This window comes from Geotrypetes seraphini, chromosome 2 (genome assembly GCF_902459505.1).
Source record: "Geotrypetes seraphini chromosome 2, aGeoSer1.1, whole genome shotgun sequence".
NCBI classification, from domain to species: Eukaryota; Metazoa; Chordata; class Amphibia; order Gymnophiona; family Dermophiidae; genus Geotrypetes; species Geotrypetes seraphini.
In genome coordinates this window covers 126,498,180-126,519,172 of record NC_047085.1, presented here as the reverse complement: position 1 = coordinate 126,519,172, position 20,993 = coordinate 126,498,180, and the positions used below count along the sequence as shown (strand labels likewise).

Below are 20,993 nucleotides of genomic sequence, written 5' to 3'. Positions count from 1 at the left end.
GCCGCCGCAGGAGCGAACTGCTGGGCGCGATGAACCTCTGGTCTGACCCAGTAGAGGCAACTTCTTATGTTCTTATTTGTAGCAGGATGTCATGGTCTACCAGGTCAAATGCTGCGGTGAAATCTAGTTGAATAATCAGCATTTTTTTGCCTGTGCTGAGGTGTTGTCTAGCTGTGTCCAGAAGGGATCCTAGTAGTGTCTCAGTGCTGAAGTTGGTTCTGAATCTAGACTATGTAGGGTGGAGCAAATTGTGGTTGGCATATTTTGTATAAAATTTGCTTATACACTCCTCCCTCAATATTCACGGGGGTTAGGGGCAGAGCCGGCCTGTGAATATTGAAAATCCACAAATAACTTTTGGGCTGACTCTAACCCCCCCCACACCTCCCTCCCGCCTTCCCCTCGGCATCAAGACTACGAAGGGAACTCACGGCAGCCATTTTGGATGAGTGATCTGCACGGGGCAGGCGCATTGGAAGATCGCACCTGCCCCAAAAGACCGCTAGACCACCACAGGAGGTCAGGGAGGTGGGGGTGATTCTGGTTTTAGGAAATCGCGAATAATCAAAATTGGGAGGGGGGAGTGTATACACAGAGTACATGTAGAGTTTCATGTTTTATTTGGAACTGGTTTAAATTTGTACAAAAGCAATTGTGTCCCATTGGGGGCTATTGTAGGGGTATATTTTAGAAAGGCATATATGTGGCTCTATTGCCTTTAGAAAATAGGTGATTTTTTTGGACTTCCTTCATAAACATTCTGTTAATAAAATTAAGCCCACAGTGGCAGTATTCAGCTGCTATACTTATAGGTTATCCATATAAATGCCGCCACAGAAATCCAAGTATAACTTTATACTGATAAGAGAGACCTGTATAAAGTTGTTCCAGGTCAGTTGCCTTTTCGGTATCCTGTCCACTGTTGTGGAATCATTTGTCAGGGTATTTGTGTCACTGTGCAAATTTGAAACAGATTAAAAAGTATCTGAATTTGCATGTATTTCTTCTTACTTTCCCTCCTGATTAAGTAGAATGAGGAGTATTGATTCTGGGGGTGCAAGGGTGTTTGTATATGTTTATTTATTTTATGATTATTTTTACCGTATTCCACCTAGTAGGAGATAAATTGTAAATGTATAGAGTAAAATATATTCAATAGCAGTATATGTACAGATACTGCTGCTGATACATTTTATACAGATACAATATCCATATAAATTGCCTGGATAGTGCTACGCTGAATATTTCCATCTAAGGGGGAGGGTGCTGGGGGGGTGTTCCAGTCTGCAAAATATATGGATCATTTTGAAGAAATTAACATTAATTGCCTTGCAGCCAGAAGAATATAATATGCTATTTTCTTGTCATTACTGAGATTTCAGTTTTAAAGCTTGAAAGGGTGGATTGAGTCCAGAACATGACTGACTTACAGTATTTCATGGGTCATGTTCTTCATTGCCCTCTGGTCACTGCTTCTCCTCTTCTCCCTTTTCCCATCTTGTTAACTAGCTCTCCTCACAAGAATAATGAAGTAGAGCAGAGCAAACTGCAAGCCAGGACTGCTCTGACTTTGCTGAAGGGCAAAGGGTAAGTCCAAAAGCGTGGGAGTGTTGGCATCTTGCATTAACACTACTAATATGCAGCCCTTCCAGGGTGGGGGGAATGATTTATGTTTCCCTTTCATTTTTATGGGAGGGAGGTCTTAAGCTAGTCTTTAATCCAACTAATCAATTAAGCTAAGAATGCACTTTATAAAGAAAAAGAGTATCTTATTTTATGTAGACATATATACCAAAGACTTTCCTTGCCTGAAATTATTTGCCTGTGGTTATGTTTGTGATCCTTTTAATCTCTCTTTTTTAAAAAATTTCTTTTATCTCTGAACTCATCTTTCGTAAATCTTGTCCCGGATGTCAACAGTTGTTTTCCGTTGTTCTTTCCTTGATTCTCCTGGCACATTCTCACCTCCTCCTGCTTTCTTCTGTCTGTTGTGTTCATACCTGTTTCCCTTACCCTTTACTCCCTGCTCCAGGGTACAGTATAGCCTTGATGTTGCAGAAAGACTGGCTGATGAACATGTCCTCATCGGCTTGTATACCGACATGCTCCAGAGCAACCCCACACGGTTAGTGCAGGTTTGGCACCTTCGTGGATGGCAAGAGAAGGAAGCGGCGATGTAGTTAATTGAAGCAGTTTACAGCGGACTCATGGAAGCTGATATTCAGTGCTATTTGGCAGGCCAGGAACAGCTCCTGGTTGGCCAAATACCACATAACCAATGAGAGATAAACAGATGTCTCCTGCTGAATATCCAGATTGGCAGGTGACCGACCATGTTGCATGACATAGCCAGTGACTGCCAATGTTCATCGGCTGGCTGGCTAGGTTCAGTTGTCAAATAGACTCACCTAAAAAGCATGTCTGTCTTTAGCTGCTAGGATTTAGCCAGCCAGCCGATGAATATTGGCTTAGACAGCTATGTCTCTGCCAACCAAATCTAAACTGGAAGTTCAGTGCTGGCATTGAATTTTCAGTTTCACTGTGGACCTTAGCAGATTGCCAGCTATCTTCTGCAGTCTGAATATCAGACTGATGGAGTGCTGTTTATAAGCGTCTAACTTTCCTTTCTAGAATATTGTAGAAGCACATATAAACATGTATAATTGAGGCACAACCATTTACACCTGCCATAGGGCTGGCACAAATGCTTGCAACTAGCTTCCAAAAAAAAAACAAAAAACCCCCCAAACTCACACATAAATGTTAGTATTCTACAGTTTGCATGCATAACTGTGCAACTTACTCATATCTTCAAAATATGCACCATTGCACTTGGGCACCTTTTTCTAGAATAGCAAGTAGCCAGAATATAGGCATTTTTCTCCGTATGTGCACACGCATGCCCATATATACTGGTATTCTGGCCATTCACCTGTATTCCTGGTACCTAAATGTGAGTACCCTCCTTATAGAATTACAGCCATGGTGCCACACCATGTTGTTAATATTATCCTCAAACAGAGATATATTCTCAGTTTGGCTTACAACCACTGTACGATAGTGTTGATGCCTACTGGCATCATGCCAACTCTGTCAAGGTTGAAGTCTTTCTTGGAAGAAATCAATATTTTTGGAGAGAGCATTTGGTTTTGTTTATCTTTACATTAAGGATGAGAAAAAGTTAAGGTGAAAACTGTGCAACCAAACCAGATTAAAAATGTAAGATTTCGCTCCTGGAGCTCCTCATTTTTCTTGCAGAATCTTCCCCCTACACATAGGAGGAGACATGGCTAGTATTACACCTTAGAACAGAATAAGTCATTTCTATACCGCATAACCGATAAGTTCAATGCGGTTTGCAAATTTAACAAATAATACAATCTAAAGAAAATTGATTAATTTGCGAAGAAATGTGTCTTCAGTTGCTTTCGAAAATGATTGTAAGACATGGAACTCGATAACAAAGGTTTCAGTTCCTTGTCCCAGAAAGCTGCTTGATAAGAAAGCAAAGATTGGTGGTATTTTGTGTAACGACAGCTTGGATTGAGTAAAGGAAAATAATTCAGATAAGTATGCCATGCCGAACAGGACTTTGTAACAAAGGCAACCAAATTTAAATTTAATTCTACAATTCTCGATAGTAAAGACTCACATGATCAAACTTTTTCAATCTGTAGATCAGGCAAACCTTACTACGTCTTGCCATGCCAAGCACATAGCATTGTGCTCCAGCTCTAGAAATCATTGCAGCAAGCAGAAGTGGTTTAGTAGTTAAAGCATTATAGCTGAGAACCAGGCAAGCAGGATTTAGCAGTGAGTTGTTTCAAAGCCAGACGTTTTTGAAGAACCAGGACAAATAAATGAAATTAGGAAATAAGAATGATGACAGTAATAACCTTGAGACCATGTCGGACAAAAACATTGGAGCCTAGATGCAGGGCTGGTTCAGCCATTAGGCAAACTAGGCAGTTGTCCAGAACAGCATCTTCTGGGGGAGGGGTGGTGTCAAACAGCAGCAGCAATCAAAGTAATATGCACTTCTCCCTCCGTATTCGCGGTTTCAGCAATCGTGGATTCGATTATTCACGGTTTTTAGCTTGCTGGCTCCTCTCCCCAAATTACACCAGCTTGCATAAAGAAATCGCTGATTTCCAGCACTTTCTTCACCATGTTTTGCCTCTCCTTCAGGAACAGGCCAGGTCTCCCACCATGTTATTCGTGGTTTCACCATATTCATGATGGTTTTTAATAGAAAACAGCAAATAACATATGAAAAAGTTATTCACGGTTTTTCTGTATTTGCGGTTCTGTTAATCCCCTATCACAGCGAATACGGAGAGAGAAGTGTAGATCCTGACAAATTTAGAAAACCATCAGCCTATGTCTTTACCTGTTTAATATTTAAAATATGATGTCCTATTTATGTATTTTTGCAAGATCATTCTGGAAACGATGACATTGGTATAATTATGATTCTTGCATTTAATTCTTAAAATTTGGAGGGAGGCTAGGAGTCTGAAAAACAATTTTTTGGGGGGGCACATGACTGAAGGGGAACTGGGGTATATAATATCCTGGAACTAGCCCTGTCTGGACTTTTCGCAGAGCTGAAAAATGTGGACATTGAGGGCTCATTTAACTAAGCTGTATTAGGGCATTAACACGCGGAATAGCGCATGCTACAATGCCCGCACGCTAGACGCTAACGCCAGCATTGAGCTGGTGTTAGTTCTAGCCGCGTAGCACAGGGTTAGCGTGTGCTAATCTGCTGCGTGCACTAAAAACACAAGCGCACCTTAGTAAAAGGAACCCTGAGAGTTAGGTACCATGAACACCTTCTTTCACATCAAGCAGCATTGTGGGGTAAAGACCTAGATCAACTGCTTTCGCCCACTACTTATGAGGAATTCAGAAAACGTCTAAAAACTCAACTGTTCCTAAAGTATCTAGACAACTGACCCACTCATCTTCTTTCTCCTCCATAGTGATTCCTCTGTCCTATTAATCTCCTCCTCAACAATGCATTTCCGATCCTATTAACTCTCCTCTTCCCCCCTCTTAAATTCAATCAATTTGTACCTCGCTTAATCTATTGTAAACCGCATAGAACTTAACGGTATTGCGGTATATAAGCTGTTATTATTATTATTATCAACTCGTGTTCAAGTCCTAATCTTTGGTGCTGGAGAAAGTTTTTATGTGTGTCGTGGACATTGAGAGAGAGTTGGTAATTGTGGGGCTGATATTCAGCTGCACTTATCCAGTTAGCAAGTAATGCTAATCAGATTAGTGCTGGCAAGAAGAATATTCAACAGCACTATATGGATAGTGTTGCTGAATATTTCCTTGGTAGGTGCCAGGGCAGTCCTTGGGCAGAGCTGGAGGTGATTTGATTAGCAGCCATATTCAGCCAGCTAGTGAGATAACAATCCAGATAAAGACAGGACAGCAAAAAGACTATTCAGTTAACAGTTTGAATATCACCTCTAAACAAATAGCATTTCTGGGGCAGTGTTTTACTGAACCACTGGCTACCATGGTTAAATATTGGGCCCTACCTTTTTAGTGGTCTTGACTGACTGATTGATTCATGGATGGATATGAATGTCTTTTATATATCCTTTTTTTATCTGTTGAACTAGTGGCAAGGGGTATAAGCATGGTAACGTTGTATGGTTTGAAAAAGCAGACAGTGGGCAGAGAGCACCATTGGTTTGTGTTATGATAGAGAGAATCTGGTGAATGCATAATTTTCCTTTATGTATATCTATATGTATTCCTATATGTGTATCTTCAAAAAAGAATATCAATACTAACTGGCCATTTAGTGATTTAATTGGCCAAATACTATCTATATTTATGGACTGGGTTAGATCAGTGAGGGTTGGCAAGGAACTTATTTAAACTAAACTAAACCTTAAGTTTATATACCGCATCATCTCCACGGATGTGGAGCTCGGCATGGTTTACAAGAACTTAAAATATAGGACGAGAAGGAAAAAAAAAAGGTTTACATGAACTTATATACAGAAGAGAAGAGTATGGGGGGATAGAATTACATTTTAGTGAAAAGCCAGGTTTTCAGTTGCTTGCGGAATAATTGGAGGGAGCCCAGGTTCCGCAGCGGGGTAGTAAGCTCGTTCCAAAGACCTGTGATTTAGCTGTCAAAAATATTCAACTGCTTTCCAGATAATTTGTAAGTTTATTAATAATAACACAAGCATTTATATTCTGCAATTTTCATGGTGCAAGGCTATTAAAACAAGAAATAAACTAGTCAATTAATATAAACTACATAAAAGGACAAGAAAAACATTTGAGGTAAATATTCAGATTAAGGTAGTCAGTAGTTTTGGGGGTGGGGTTTTTTGTTTTGTTTTTTGCTATGCCTGGATGTTCAATGCCGGGCCAAGTCCAGGCACTGAATATCCAAGTATGTGCAGCCGGCCATTACTTAACCAGTTAAATACCAATAGCCTTAACTGGTTAAGTTAAACCAGCCAAAGATAGGGCTGCTATTTACACACTCCCATTTGGCCAGATTAACTTAACCGGTTGAATATTGACACCTAACCTCTTAAGTGCCGACTCCATCCCAGATCATCCACTATTTGCAGATAGCCCAACACAGGTGATTTAACAAGCCAGGATCCTCTCCTGCCCAGTTAAATCACTTTGAATGTCGACCCCAATCCATCCAATAATCCCGTAAACAAATGAGTTTATGAGTTTTTCCTATTGAGTCCACAAGAGGCAAGCTGGTGATCCCGGATATTAATTGATGGGGCCGTATCCGGCTATCAGCATTGAATATCTGGGTCAAAGTTTGCTACCATGGAGTTAGCTGGTCAAACTGATATTCATCGGCTGGCCTGCTAAGGCCTAGCGGCAAAAGATAGACCTTCTGTAGAACATTGGCAGTGCAAAGTATCAGGTGGCATGTAACTAGATTCCAAGCTAATTACTAAAATAGCGAATTCTATATTAACACACAGTTTGATCTGTAAACAGAGCATTGAAGATCTTTTTATACTTTATACCTTTCCCTGATGGAAAATATAAAGTTAGTTGATGGTAGTCTATCAGCCAGAGAGAGCAATATAAGGCTAGGTAGGTAATCTGAACAAGGCCATAAATCATTTTAAAAATCAGCATGAACAACTTGAAATTTATCAGGTTTGCACAGGGATCCAATATAATTTCACAAGCATAGGGGACCCTCTGTCTGATACTTGAGCATTGCACAGTAATTTTGCTGCTATATTTTGCAGAGTTTACAATCAGTTCAATAGTTTAGCTGAGCAGCTGGCATAAAGAAGATTACAATATCACAATGTGTGATAATATAAAAGTCAAAATGAGTAACTTGAACTGATCAGTTTTATAAATACCTTTAACACCAAGAGAGTGATTTAAACAAAATGGATAATGCCAGCACAGTGACCAAACTATGTATATGTTCAGTGTTTACTGACAGCAGCTCTGAACATAGATGCCAAGTTATGCATCTGTGCTAGTGATTAATATGGTCATGATGGTGGATGAATATTAACCCATTGAGGTCAGTTTTAAAGAGCACATACAGCAGCAAGATCAGCTTCATAAGTGCTTTATTGTAAAACTCCAGGCAACTTGAATGGATGAATTGTTATACTGCTAAAATTATCTATCTAAAAAAAGCAGTGAGATTTGGAATACCAAAGCAGTAATATACAGCCACAAAGAAGGCAAGTCTATAACATCTATTCTATAAAGCAGTGGTTCCCAACCCTGTCTTGGGGGACCTCCAGCCAGTCAGGTTTTCAGGATAGTCCTAATGAATATGCATGGGACAGATTTGCATGCCTGCCACCTCCATGATATGTAAATCTCATGCATATTCATTAGGGTTATCCCCAAAACCTGACTGGCTGGTGGTCCTGCAGGACAGGTTTGTGAACTACTGCTATAAAGTAACTTTATTTATTTTTACCATTTTTATACCACTTATATCCTAAGTGGTTTACATTCAGGTACTCAAGCATTTTCCCAATCTGTCCTGGTGGACTCGCACTTTACCTAATGTACCTGGGCAATGAGGGATTACGTTCCCAGGGTCACAGGGAGCAGTGAGGGATTTGAACCCACAACCTCAGAGTGCTAAGGCTGTAGTTCTAAACACTGCACCACACACACCTCCTGAAAACCTGGCCTGTCTATGGACCTCAAGGCCTGGAATTGAGTAGCCTTGCTTTATAGAATACTAGCATAACCGGGTATGAACACACCTAATATTTAGGCATGATCACTTATTCCAGCTGTATATGGTAGCATCTAGGTCCTGTGCAGATACTTGCATATATTACAGTACTCTGTAAGTGGGAGCTCTGTCTTTGTCCCAGCCATGCTCCTCCCCTGTATATGTCCTCCTTTGCAAATATTGTACACGGTGCAGGCAAATTTTATTTTGACAAATAAATATTAACTAAAAACCTTTTTTTTACTGTGACGAACTTGTAGTGCATTTCGGAGATTCACTGGTGTGCTACCAAACACTATTTTTCCAGGCTTCTTTTTGTGATATTTTTCTTTTTACCTTTATTACCATGGACCCCTGATGAAGGTTGTCCGAAACACGGACCGTGTTGGGTCCCCCGTCTGGTAAAAGGTTTTTAGTTAATATTTATTTGTCAAAATAAAATTTGCCTGCACCGTGTACAAGTCTGCAGTTTTGGTTTGTTTGCTCTGGTTTGTTTTTTCACTGCAGACGAAGTTGGACCTCTGGTTCTTTTGTTGTTTTGCTCCTTTGCAAATATGCACTATTATATATGCACATTAAATGGATATTTACAGAATAGCACTTTGGTGGCATGTCATTTATGTGCATAAGTGTACATATAGGTATGTAAATTTTTGTATTCTAAACATTTACACAAGTAGTGTGCATAAAGATTAGCACCGGGTTTATAGAATTGCTGCTTAAAGATAACTTATGATCTAGGTGAGGCAGAGAAATAGCAATTGAACCTTGAACTGTCTGCTTAGATGGTTCAAATTATACATGGATACTAAGTGACACTACCTAAACCAGTGTACTTCTGTGCAAGGCAGGGGCCAATGTTAGCTCCTGGAGACATCTGGGATGACCTTCGTAATCATTTTGGCTTTTTTTTCTGCAACAGAAAAGAGGAAGTGGATGAGGGAAAGAGCCACATGCTTTAGGGACAAGGTATTTCTCAATAGATGAAGAGAACGCATTTGGAAATGCCCACTTCTTTGTGAATATACTTAATAAAATGTTTGAAGGCAGGCTGGTAGGGGTAGACGCCATTGACAGATACTGGTCAGCAGTGTCATGTGTTGGCTCTCCTTCAGCTCTTTTGGATCCAAAGTGGCCCATCTTAAAAAAAAGAGTGAAGACCACTGACCTAAATGGATAGTGTTGTTGAAAATGTTTTAAGAGACATTTCAAATTATACTTTGATGGAACCACTGAATACTGACCTCATTGTTCTTTACAAAAAAAAAAAACCCCTCCAAAATCAATACATAATTCTGGTAAGATACTCATCATGAATGGTCATATGATGACTTGAACAATTTCAGCATTTATTTATTTATTTTATTTTATTTCAGTATTTATACAATCAGGTACTCAAGCATTTTTCCCTGTCTGTCCCGGTGGGCTCACAGTCTATCTAACATATCTGGGGCATGTGTTCTTTACAAAAATTAGGGTTTGCAAATTCACATTTTTGTTCAATATAGGGCTTCTTTTACTAAGCCGCGTTAGGGCATTAATGCGTAGAATAGCGCGCGCTAGACGCTAACACCAGCATTGAGCTAGCGTTAGTTCTAGCCATGTAGCACGGGTTTAGCGCACACTAAAATGCTGCGTGCGCTTAAAACGCTAACGCAGCTTAGTAAAAGGAGCCCGTATTTTCTACATGTAGCATGGGTGAAAGACAGTGATTCTGAGAGTACCCTTATTCCCCACTAAATAATGATGTTTTTTTTCCTGATCTAGAATCCAGAGTTAAAGAGAATGGCAAAATTGGGTTGGGAAGGAAAAAAGTAGCACTGTGGGGATAATTTATGGTACCTACATTAATGCTGCTGCTGCTTTCTAATTAAACACTTTCTCTTCCTCCTTCCTTGCCTTTTCTCAAATCCCAAACAGCACACTTGATAGTCCGAGTCGCCTAGATGAAGAGCACAGACTGATTGCCAGATATGCAGCAAGACTGGCAGCGGAGACTACGCCATCGGCAAGTATAGTATACTTTGGGAAATGTACTTTGTTTCTCAAGGTAGACAGAGGATTTATTTAATGTATTTAAAAGCTTTGGTATACTGTCCCTTCTAACCAAAATAAAAGAGCAGTTCATAATGTTACTGAGTCATTGTAAATAATATCAAAAAGGAAACACATCCCAAGGACCCTAACAATTCTGTATGTGAACTCTAGAACCTTTTCTAAAACCCCTTAAAACAATTGATACCACATTAATAATACCTCTCCACTTTTCTACATCCACATAATGGCACTGATTCTGGAAATGATGCTTGCTGCCCCCTAAACACACCTAGTTCCAGGCTTCATTGTCACTATGCACTGAGAACATAAGAACATAAGCAATGCCTCCACTGGGTCAGACCTGAGGTCCATCGTGCCCAACAGTCCACTCACGCGGCGGCCCAACAGGTCCAGGACCTGTGCAGTAATCCTCTCTCTATACCCCTCTATCCCCTTTTCCAGCAGAAAATTGTCCAATCCTTTCTTGAACCCCAGTACCGTACTCTGCCCTATTACGCCCTTTGGAAGCGCATTCCAGGTGTCCACCACACGTTGGGTAAAGAAGAACTTCCTAGCATTCGTTTTGAATCTGTCCCCTTTCAACTTTTCCGAATACCCTCTTGTTTTTTTATTTTTTGAAAGTTTGAAGAATCTGTCCCTCTCCACTCTCTCTATGCCCTTCAAGATCTTGTAAGTCTCTATCATATCCCCTCTAAGTCTCCTCTTCTCCAGGGAAAAGAGTCCCAGTTTCTCCAAACTCTCAGCGTATGAAAGGTTTTCCATACCTTTTATCAGACGCGTCGCTCTCCTCTGAACCCTCTCGAGTAACGCCATATCCTGCTAACCACCAGGGACTTGGGTGCTTGTCCTGGAGGCTGTATAATGGCAGCTATATTTTTTAACGAGGGTTTAATTGGGTTTTAATAGCACAACCAATTATCATACCACTTAAACCAAATTAAACCACTTATGTTAGGCTCGATCTAAGCGCCTTGATTGTGAATCCAGGCCAAAATGACTAAAATAGTGGAGAGTTCTGGACAGATAATTTGTATATAAAACAGAGGCGAAGGAAGGGAAACTAATTACTGGCACTCATAAGTTTTTGATCATGTCACTCCACTTTTGAGAAAGGATCATTAGCTTCCAGTTGCTTATAATTGTACTTGCTTGCTGACTGGCATGTTACCCCTCCTTATATTTTTTTCCCTCTATGGCTCTTTTCTTTCTTCAAAATTATTAATTTTGTAACTTTACCCCTTACTCCGCTCGTTTTCAGTTTTGTCGGTATGTCTGTTTGTCTAACCCACTTTAACTAAATTTTTAAATTGTATGTTGATTAGTATGTTTATTTTATATTTTACTGTAATTCGCTTAGTAAATTATGAATAAGCGATTCATCAAATTTATAATGAAACTTGGACCCAGGACAAACAGCTGCAGATTTTTTTTTTTTTTTTTTGCTATTTCATTTCTGTCCTATCAATAATTGTATTTCTTCCTCCGAGTCTTTCCTTTTATCTATATTTGTTTGTATTTTTTCTTTTTTATTTCTGAAAGTATAATTTAAGTTTGCTCTAGAATTTGAATTACAAACCACCTTGATAGTTTTGTAATAGGTGGTATATCAAATACAAATGAAACTTTAAACTTGAAAAACTTGAAAAGTAGCCTAACGGTTCGAGCAGTGGATTGAAAGCCAGGAAAACTCAGTTCAAATCCTACTGCAGGCCCTCTTGGGCAAGTCACTTAACCCTCCATCGTCTCAGGTGCAGACTAAGATTACTAAGTCTATTGTACCTGAATGAAACTTGCCTTGAACTATTACTGAAAAACTGTGAGCTAAATCCCAAGGAAGGTGAGACTAAATTGATCAAAACTAAGGGCTTCTGGTTTTCCAACTGTTCTGGACAAATGACAAAAATTTAATTTCAGTTTCTTCCTTGGGGGACCTATTTACTAAATCATGTTAGCTGTTAACATGGCAGTTGGTGAAGTTGGCAGCTGCTGTGTTAACTGTTAATGCTTGCCAACTGCCACTGTTAATGTGGAATGGGTGTGGAATAGGCACGGAAAACACTTTGCAGTTAATGTGAAGATAGTTAAAAGAGGCAGGGAAATTAGCTCAAATGGTAGAAAAAGGGGCAGAGGTATTAGATCAAGTGGTAAAATGCTTGGTTTACATGTGAAAGGTAGACAAAGAGAAAAATGCCATCTGCCAACTCTCCCTTCCCCTAGAAATCCTATGTACTTGTTCCAAGCTTTCTTGAGTTCAGATATAGTTTTTGTTTCCACTACCTCTATCATGATGCCCACATTCTCCTCTCTCCACAGAGCTTTTGTTTTTATTGGAATGAGAGGGCATAGGATGATGGTGAAAGGGGACATTTTACTTGCCAAGTTCCACTATAAGATGTCTTCCCCTCCCTGCGAGATATACAAGACCTGCATTCAGATGATATGAATGTGATATAAAATATGCATACTTGTTTTGGATCCTTCATTGCCATTTTCAGGGCTCAGACCGTAAAATAGTCTGCTCTGCACAGGCCCTATTTCCCAGCTACTGAAGTATTGTCAAAACCTACGCCAGCCCGGTCCTGATTTGTCTTGCCATATAGACATAGAAACATAGACATATACAGGTCACAGACTGTAAAGATTCATCCGGCACTGGCTTCACTTTACCATCCTATATAATAAAATGCTAGCCGCGCATGCGCACTCAACTGTGTGCTTCCGTTTTCCCTGATCTGTGAGATGTAGGTCCGTGGCCTTGCAGGAGTGCGCATGCGCGAGTCCCCAGCCTTACTTTCCAGCACTTACCACTCGCCGCCAGCGCTGGACTTCCTGCTCTCTGTGTCGGCTCCTCTCACCAGCCGCACCAGCGTCTGAGAAGGCTTTCCGACGCTGGCGGGATCGAGAGGAGCCGTGGTGACACCTCGCGGGGCGGGAAGGGAAGCCCAAAACACTCCAGTCGCGAAGGGATGCCGCGGTCCCGACTCAAAACCAGCTGATTCCAGCAGCATGTGCAGCACTCTACACACGCTGCTTCGGGGCCTTTTACTGCCCTGATTTGCTCTGCCGCGTCTCTGATGATGTCATCAGGGACGTGCCAGAGTAAATCAAGGCAGTAAAAGGCCCCAAAGCAGCGTGTGTAGAGTGCTGTACACGCTGCTGGAATCGGCAGATGGTTGGACCGCGGGAAGGGAAGAGTGGGGGCTGCAAGGGACTAAGGGAGCAGTCAAGACCGAGGGATGGGAAAGGGGGGGTAAGGGAAACGCTGCTGCTGTACAGGGAAGTGGGGTGGGGTGGGAGGGAATGCTGGTGCTGCTGTGGCTGCTGCACAGGGAAGGTGGGGATCTAAATGCTGCTGTACAGGGAAGTAGTGGCGGGGAGGGAATGCTACTGCACAGAGACATGGAGGGGGAGGGAAAGCTGCTGTGGCTGCTGCACAGGGAAGTGTGGGGTGGAGAGAGACAGATGGATAGAAAGGAAGCCAGACAGCGAGAGGAAGGCAGACAGAAAGAAAAGAAGAAAGGCACAGGGGCAGAGAGAGACACAGAAAGACAGACAGACAAAGGGGGCCAGGGAGAGAGACAGACAAACAAAAAGAAAAACAGCGGGAGGGAGAGAGACACAGAAAGAAAGACAGACAGACATATATTCTAGCACCCGTTAATGTAACGGGTTAAAATACTAGTGCATTATTAATTTACAATTAAATTGTCTTCCTTTGACCTTTCTCAGACATAAACCATAGAAGTCTGTTTAATACCATCCTTAGGTTCAAACTGATGGAGTTGCCATCGAAGTCCACTCTAGCCTATCCAAACCATCTTGTCATTTGCGGGACACAGACCATAAAGGTCTGCCTGGCACTGTCCTCACATTCCAAATTACTGGAGTTTGTCAGAGTCCTTTCTGGTCCATCCTAAACCAAATAGCTATACACAGACCATACAAGTCTGCCCAATACCAGTCTAGGTCTTAACAGCCAGAGTTGCCATCTAAGCACCATTTAGGTTCTGTTTTTTATACCATTCATTTTCTAATTAAAGATCCTCTTTGTTCATCCCATTCCATTTTGAATTCTGTCACCATTTCGTCACCACCACCTCCCTTGGAAAGGCATTCCAGGCATTAACTACTCTCTGCATGAAAAAGAATTTCCTAACATGGCTCCTAAGTCTGCCACCCTGCAACCTCAATTCATATGCTCTAGTTTTACAATTTCCCCTTCTCTGGAAAAGATTTGTTTCTATATTAATACCTTTCACATATTTAAACATATGCATCATATCCCCCAATCCTTCCTCTCCTCTAAAGGAATAGTGAATTCATGGAATGGCCTCCCAGTGGAGGCAAAGTGGCAGCGACTAGTTCCACCCACCCGGAAGTGCTTCCTCTCAGTACGCTATTTAACTTGATCTGCTTGCATCACATGCCACAAATGTGTGCACCTAAGGAGTGCATACAAGGAGTAGGTCCATCTCCTTAGTGTGCTCCTTCATGCACACACTGAGGGCCTGATTCAGTATAGGACACCAGTCTCGGCGGCCCCCTAAGAAACGGCTGAGAATCAGGTACGGGCGTCCTATGCAGAATCGCGTCTACCTGAAAGGACAGATGCCTTACTCCTCCCCTCCCCTCCAATTCTCTAACCGATGCCCATGCCAACTGGTGCTGGTTAGAGAATTGCACCTGCCCAATTGCAAAGATAGGCAGCTCAGCTACCTATCTTTGCTGAGGGCTCCCTTGCCATCAGCTGATCGTGGCACAGAAATCCCTTAGCTGTGCCGGCAGGATTCCCAAAACTGCAGCTTTAGGGAGTCCTTCTGGCTCAGCTGATCATGGGGAAAATACCCATGCTGCAATCAGCTGAGCAGGCTGCGGCAGAGGACCCCCGATATCCACCCCCGAGATTGGCAGGAGGGATGCCCGATGCCCACACATGCCTGCCTAACACCTGCTGTCCCCCCCCCACCCACACATCTGAGATCGGCAGGAGGGACGCCCACTCCCTACTGCCACCGGGTCCCCTCAATCTCCCAACACCCCACCCTGAACCTCTGACACCCCAAACACCCCCAACAGCCCACCTGACACCCACTGACAACCCAACACCCTATCCCCAGCACCCCTCAAACCCCTCATATCTTTAGAAGAAGACCGGCAAGAGGAATTTCTCTTCCAAAATGTTGGGCCTTCCCCTTCCTAGTTCTTCCTGAGATGCATGGGGGGGGGTCAAAGGCCTTGATTGGCATAGATACCTATGGCCCCTCCCATAGGTGCATCCGATTAGGTATCAGGGCCTTAGGCCTCTCCCCTGTGCATCCCAGAATGCACCGAGAAAGGGAATGCCTGTCATTTTGGAAGAGGCGGGACTGCGCATCCCTCTTACTGGTTTTATTCAAAAGATACAGGGGGGTTGTCGGGGGTTGTTTGAGGGCTTGTGAGGAGTCAGAGGATTGAGGGGCCTAGCAGCAGGAGGGAGTGGGCATCACTCCTGCGATCTCAGATTGGGGGGGAGGGGTGACAGTGAGTATTAGGCAGGAGGGAGTAGGCCTTTTTCCAGCCTATTATTTTTTTTGGGGGGGTGATGGCATGTGTTAGGTAGTAGAGAGTGGTGAGGTGGAACTCTACATAATACAAAATATGAAAATATAGCAGGTGTAGTTTTTTATGGCCTGTGATAGTTATGGGATTGTCTGCTTTATGTTTATTACAATATGAGCACTCCCCAGGCATTGATTGACTTTAAATGTGGCCTTTTTCTCCACCTGTTTATAATATCTACTAGTATTGTGTATGAGTGTTACCTGCCATTCCCCAGAAGAGAGTAGATGTTTTCATGATATTTGATTGATTTTTCTACTCTATCCTTTTTTGATACAGTTTTTATACCCATTTGATCCCTCTGATTCCCAGAAAATCTACATAACTTAGCAACTACTACTTCTTATCACTTATATAGAGCTGAAAGGCATATGCAGCACTGTACATTTTGACATTTATAGACAGTCCCTGCTCGGAAAAGCTTACAATCTAACTTGGACAGACAAACATGACATATAGGGTTGGGGATGCATAACTCAAGGTGAGAGGAGTTAGAAGCCAAAAGCACTCTCAGAGGTGGGCTTTTAACTGGGCCTTGAACACTGCCTGAGACGGAGCCCACCTTAGGGATTCAGTCAGCTTGTTCCAAGTACAGTATATGGTATAGCAAGGCAGAAGGAACGAGGTCTGGAGTTGGCAGTTGAAGAGAAGGGCACAAATAGGAAGGACTTACCAGCTGAGCGGAGATAATAAAGATAGCAAAGATAGCTTACTAGCTTCGAGACAACTATCTTCACCTCAGTCCCCCCCCCCCCCAAAATCCAGGGCACTTCTTTTTTCTAGCCATGGATCACAAGATTTATCTACACCACTTGTACTCTGCAATGAGATCATCCCCAACCTTAAAACTTCTCAGCATTCACTTTGATATTAAACTTACTTTTCAGCCATAAATCCCTTATGTTGTACAGCGGACTTTCTACAAATTATGTATGATTTGATCAATCTCATGTCTTCTTTACCCATTGGCACTAAACACCCTTGTACTCTCTTTTTGGTAATTAGACACATTGACTACTGTAATGTGAAAGATACTCAGAGGGCCATAATAAAAAAAAAACGTCTAAGTCCCCTTTTGGCCTAAGGCCTTAAACGTTGGAAGTAAATGCAGGGAAAATGTCCATTATCAAAAAAACCTGGTGGGCCGCTGCGTGAGCGGGCTGCTGGGCATGATGGACCTCTGGTCTGGCCCAGAAGAGGCACTTCTTATGTTCTTAATAGGTATTATGTTATTAATAAATTTTAATGTCTGCCATGTAGATAATAAAATTCTATTGTCCTTGGTAACTTGATACTTAAAATGTGACACAATTGCAATGGGGACAGGAGTTGCCATTCTAAGTAATGCCAATCAGGGAGATGTTCCATGAGCTCAGGAAGGATCCAATACATACCCCGATGCATTATAAAAGCTTGATGATATCTATAAAAATTGGGAAAATTTACCCCTCCCTCCACAATTGGTTTTTGTAAGGATACTAAAGCAATTCAAGCAGTTTTACCCAGTCAAATAAATTTCCTGAGAATGCCATTCAATTTTTTATAGAAGGACCCCTGAAAATAAATTGGCAACATGCTCATTTGGTAACAAACTACAGGCAAAATCATCATTTTTACAGTTTGGACTCTCCCCCACCAAGAAAGATGTAATGGGTTCCAATGCTCACACATTTCTTTGACTTTCAGCAATTAAGATTTTTCATTTACTGTCACCGTGTCTTCCAATGTTTTCAGAATCATAATACCTAAATATTTTATACCCTCTTCCTTCCAAAGGAAAGGGAATAAATCAAATAGTCCTTTCGTACAATGCACATTTAGTGGAAGAACCTCCGATTTGCTCCAATTTATTTTGTATCCAGAGAATTTACCAAATCGGTCTATCAATTCCAGTAAATGTGGAATGGTGGATTCAGAATTTTTCAAATGAAGCAAGATATCATCTGCATAAGCAGAGATCTTATATTCCCGATCTGCATAAGGAATCCCTTGTATCTCCTTTGCCTGGCATATAGCCAGTAACAAGGGTTCCAGAACAATATCAAAAAGCAAAGGAGACAAGGGACATTCTTGTCTAACTCGCCTTCCCAGACAAAAACATTCAGAAAATGTATCATTAATATATCGCCTGGCAGAAGGGGAACTGTACAAGGTTTGAATCATTTGAATAAATCCGAATCCTATACCAAACCAATCCATTGCTTGATACATAAAAGTCTATTCCACAGTGAAACATAGAAGGCCGGACCATCCATTGTTTTCGCTAAATTTAACATATGTAAAGCTAATCTGGAATTATTTGAAGAATGTCTCTCAGCAACTAACCCTGTTTGGTGCATATCGATCATATAAGGGAGAGCCTTGGCTAATCTTTAGCCAATAGCTTAGCCAGAAGTTTTCCATCAACATTAATTAAAGAAATAGGTCTGTTATTTGAGACCAGCATGGGATCTTTATTTGGCTTTGGCAAAACAATAGTTAAAGATTCCGCCATAGTACCCGAAATATAACCTTTAGTTAGTTGTGACTGATATAAATTTAGAAGATGAGTTAAGAGAATAATTTGACAGCACTATCAATATCCTTATCATCCCACCAGACTTTGTCCAGACATATGGGTTATACCCTCTTACCAGGAGGTGGAGACTGAGAACGTACTATGATGTCATAAAATAAGTTCCTTGTACAGCCGCCTCTCAGCATTTCTCAGTCTGCAGCAGGTCGGATCCCTGTACAGCCTGGAGATCTGATAGGATAGAGATTAATTTGGGATTCCAAATTAAATCACTTTTCTAACCAAAAAAAATTAATTTACTTTTGGCAGAGAACAGCATTATCCTATATAATAAAACGCTAGCCGTGCATGCGCACTCAGACCTGCGTGATCTGTAATCCCTGATCCGTAGGTCCATGGCCAGAGTGCGTATGCGGTGGCCAGATCGAGAAAGCACAGCAGAGCCGGCGACTACCCCCTCTTGCCCTCACTCACTGCCAAAACCACAACCTCCTCCTTCTCGCCGGCGTTTAAATGGAGAGAAAAGCGCTGCACCGCTGTTTTCCTTCTGATTTGGTTTCCTTGCTGACTCGGACTGCTGGTTCTTCACGTCATCACCAGTGTTGCTGTCACTTTTTCCATCTGTTCTCCGGAACTGCCACACGTGCCATAAACTGCCACAGGCTCCACCACTGTACGCATCGCAGAAGCAGCATTGAGAGAAAAGCGCTGCACCGCGCTACCGCTCGCTTTGCCGTCTTCTGTCCACTGCGGCCAACCCTAGCGGAAACAGGAAGTAGTCAGAGAGGGCGGGCCGCAGTGGACAGAAGACGGCAAAGCCAGCGGTAGCGCGGTGCAGCGCTTTTCTCTCAATGCTGCTTCTGCGATGCGTACAGTGGTAGAGCCTGTGGCAGTTTATGGCACGTGTGGCAGTTCCGGAGAACAGATGGAAAAAAGGCAGGACAGTGATAGTGACAGCAACATTGGTGATGACGTGAAGAAGCAGCAGTACCAGTCAGCAAGGAAACCAAATCAGAAGGAAAACAAAGCCCGTGCTGAGGGGGCCACTTCAGAAAACAAACAAAAACAGCATGATGAACGTTGAGAAGCTAACAGGAGAGGAAGCTACGAATGAGACAGAGAGGAAGGAGCCCTGTGCAGATGTTTCTGCCCCACTGAATGGCGAATTTGCAGCCCAGCAGAATGAGAATGGTGAAGACAAGAACCGGGAAGAAGACCACAGTTTGGGTAGTGTAAAGCAAGAGGTGCCGACTGAATATACACACAATGACACACACATTGATGCTAAGATGGAAAAGTTAGGCAGTGACAGAGAGAGAGAGACAGATAGAAAGAAAGACAGAAAGCTGCCAAGTAGAGAGAGAAAGAAAGAAAGACAGACAGACAGACAGTGGCCAAGGAGAGTGAGAGAGACAGAAAGAAAGAAAGAAAAACAGACAGACAGTGGCCAAGGAGAGATAGAGAAAGAAAGACAGAAGGCGACCAAGAATAGAGACAGAAAGAAAGAAAGAAAGACAGTGGCCAATGAGAGAGAGACAGAAAGAAAAAAAGACAGACAGACAGGCAGTGGCCAAGGAGAGAGAGAGAAAGAAAGAAAGACAGACAGCAGCCAAGGAGAGAGACAGAAAGAAAGACAGACAGACAGACACATCTATTCTAGCACCCGTTAATGTAACGGGCTTAAAAACTAGTAATAATAATAAAAAGAGGGGTATTCTAGACATATTATTACTGGGGACAAAAGGAGTTATGCTTGACCAATTCATTAGTTTCCATGGTTTTTGGTTTTGGTTTTGTTTTGTTGATTAGAGTTGTGGTCAAGCTAGTTCTATGGAGTTTTGTTTTTATTATCCTGCTGTTTTGCTACTCAAAAATACTGAGTATCGGGGAGCTACACAGGGACCTTATTTCATGACTTCACAGTTACTGGTAATTCTCAATCTTTACTTGCTGGTAGGAGGGTTTAACTAAAGCCTCTGGACTGGTCTTGAGAGACTCGAGAAAAGAAAATTAGCAGGTAAATCTAATTTCACCATAGTGCTACCAAAAACCCATGCACTATGACCCTGACTCCATAAATGGCGTCTAGCGGCTAGGTACCGTTGAGCACAGTTGTCAATCATCCACTAGGTGCTATTTATAGAATCACACCTAGCGGCACATAAGCGTACTTAGGCACCGGTAGACTTTAAAACCTTAGGCGCACTGCCATTTAAACTAGAGTTTTCTTGTAAGGAGCCATGTCCAAAATCTGTCTGAAATCCGCTCCTAACTATGCCTACTTGCCAGTAAGTGCCTCGATGTAGATGCCTACCTTGAAGCAGTAGGCACCTACTGGCTAATTAATTTTTTTTAATGTTTTTTTTAATTTGTTTTTAATGGCGCTTTCAAATATCAGCACCGATTAAGCCAATTAAAAATAAAATTAATCCCCTCCTTTATTAATACGTAGCACGGGTTTTAGCGACAGCAGCGGCGGTAACTGCTCCGACGCTCATCGCCAGTGCTAAAAGCACGCTATGCATTAGTAAAGGAGGGGGTAAGTTAGGCACCTAACTTCCAGCGTTGCTTATAGAATCTGGG

General features: G+C 42.1%; 1 protein-coding gene across 9 annotated transcripts in view; it reads left to right on the top strand.

Annotated features, from left to right (window-relative positions):
- DTNA (dystrobrevin alpha) overlaps window positions 1-20,993 on the top strand; it is a 597,879-nt gene that overhangs the window by 478,493 nt on the left and 98,393 nt on the right. For 5 of the 9 annotated variants that reach the window (XM_033933728.1, XM_033933727.1, XM_033933729.1 and 2 more), the window contains 3 exons: window positions 1,510-1,587; window positions 2,033-2,125; window positions 10,160-10,247. In XM_033933728.1, coding sequence (XP_033789619.1) covers window positions 1,510-1,587; window positions 2,033-2,125; window positions 10,160-10,247 — 259 coding nt within the window. The remainder of the gene's footprint in view (window positions 1-1,509; window positions 1,588-2,032; window positions 2,126-10,159; window positions 10,248-20,993) is intronic. The other 4 variants (XM_033933736.1, XM_033933731.1, XM_033933734.1 and 1 more) reach the window with 2 other exon arrangements.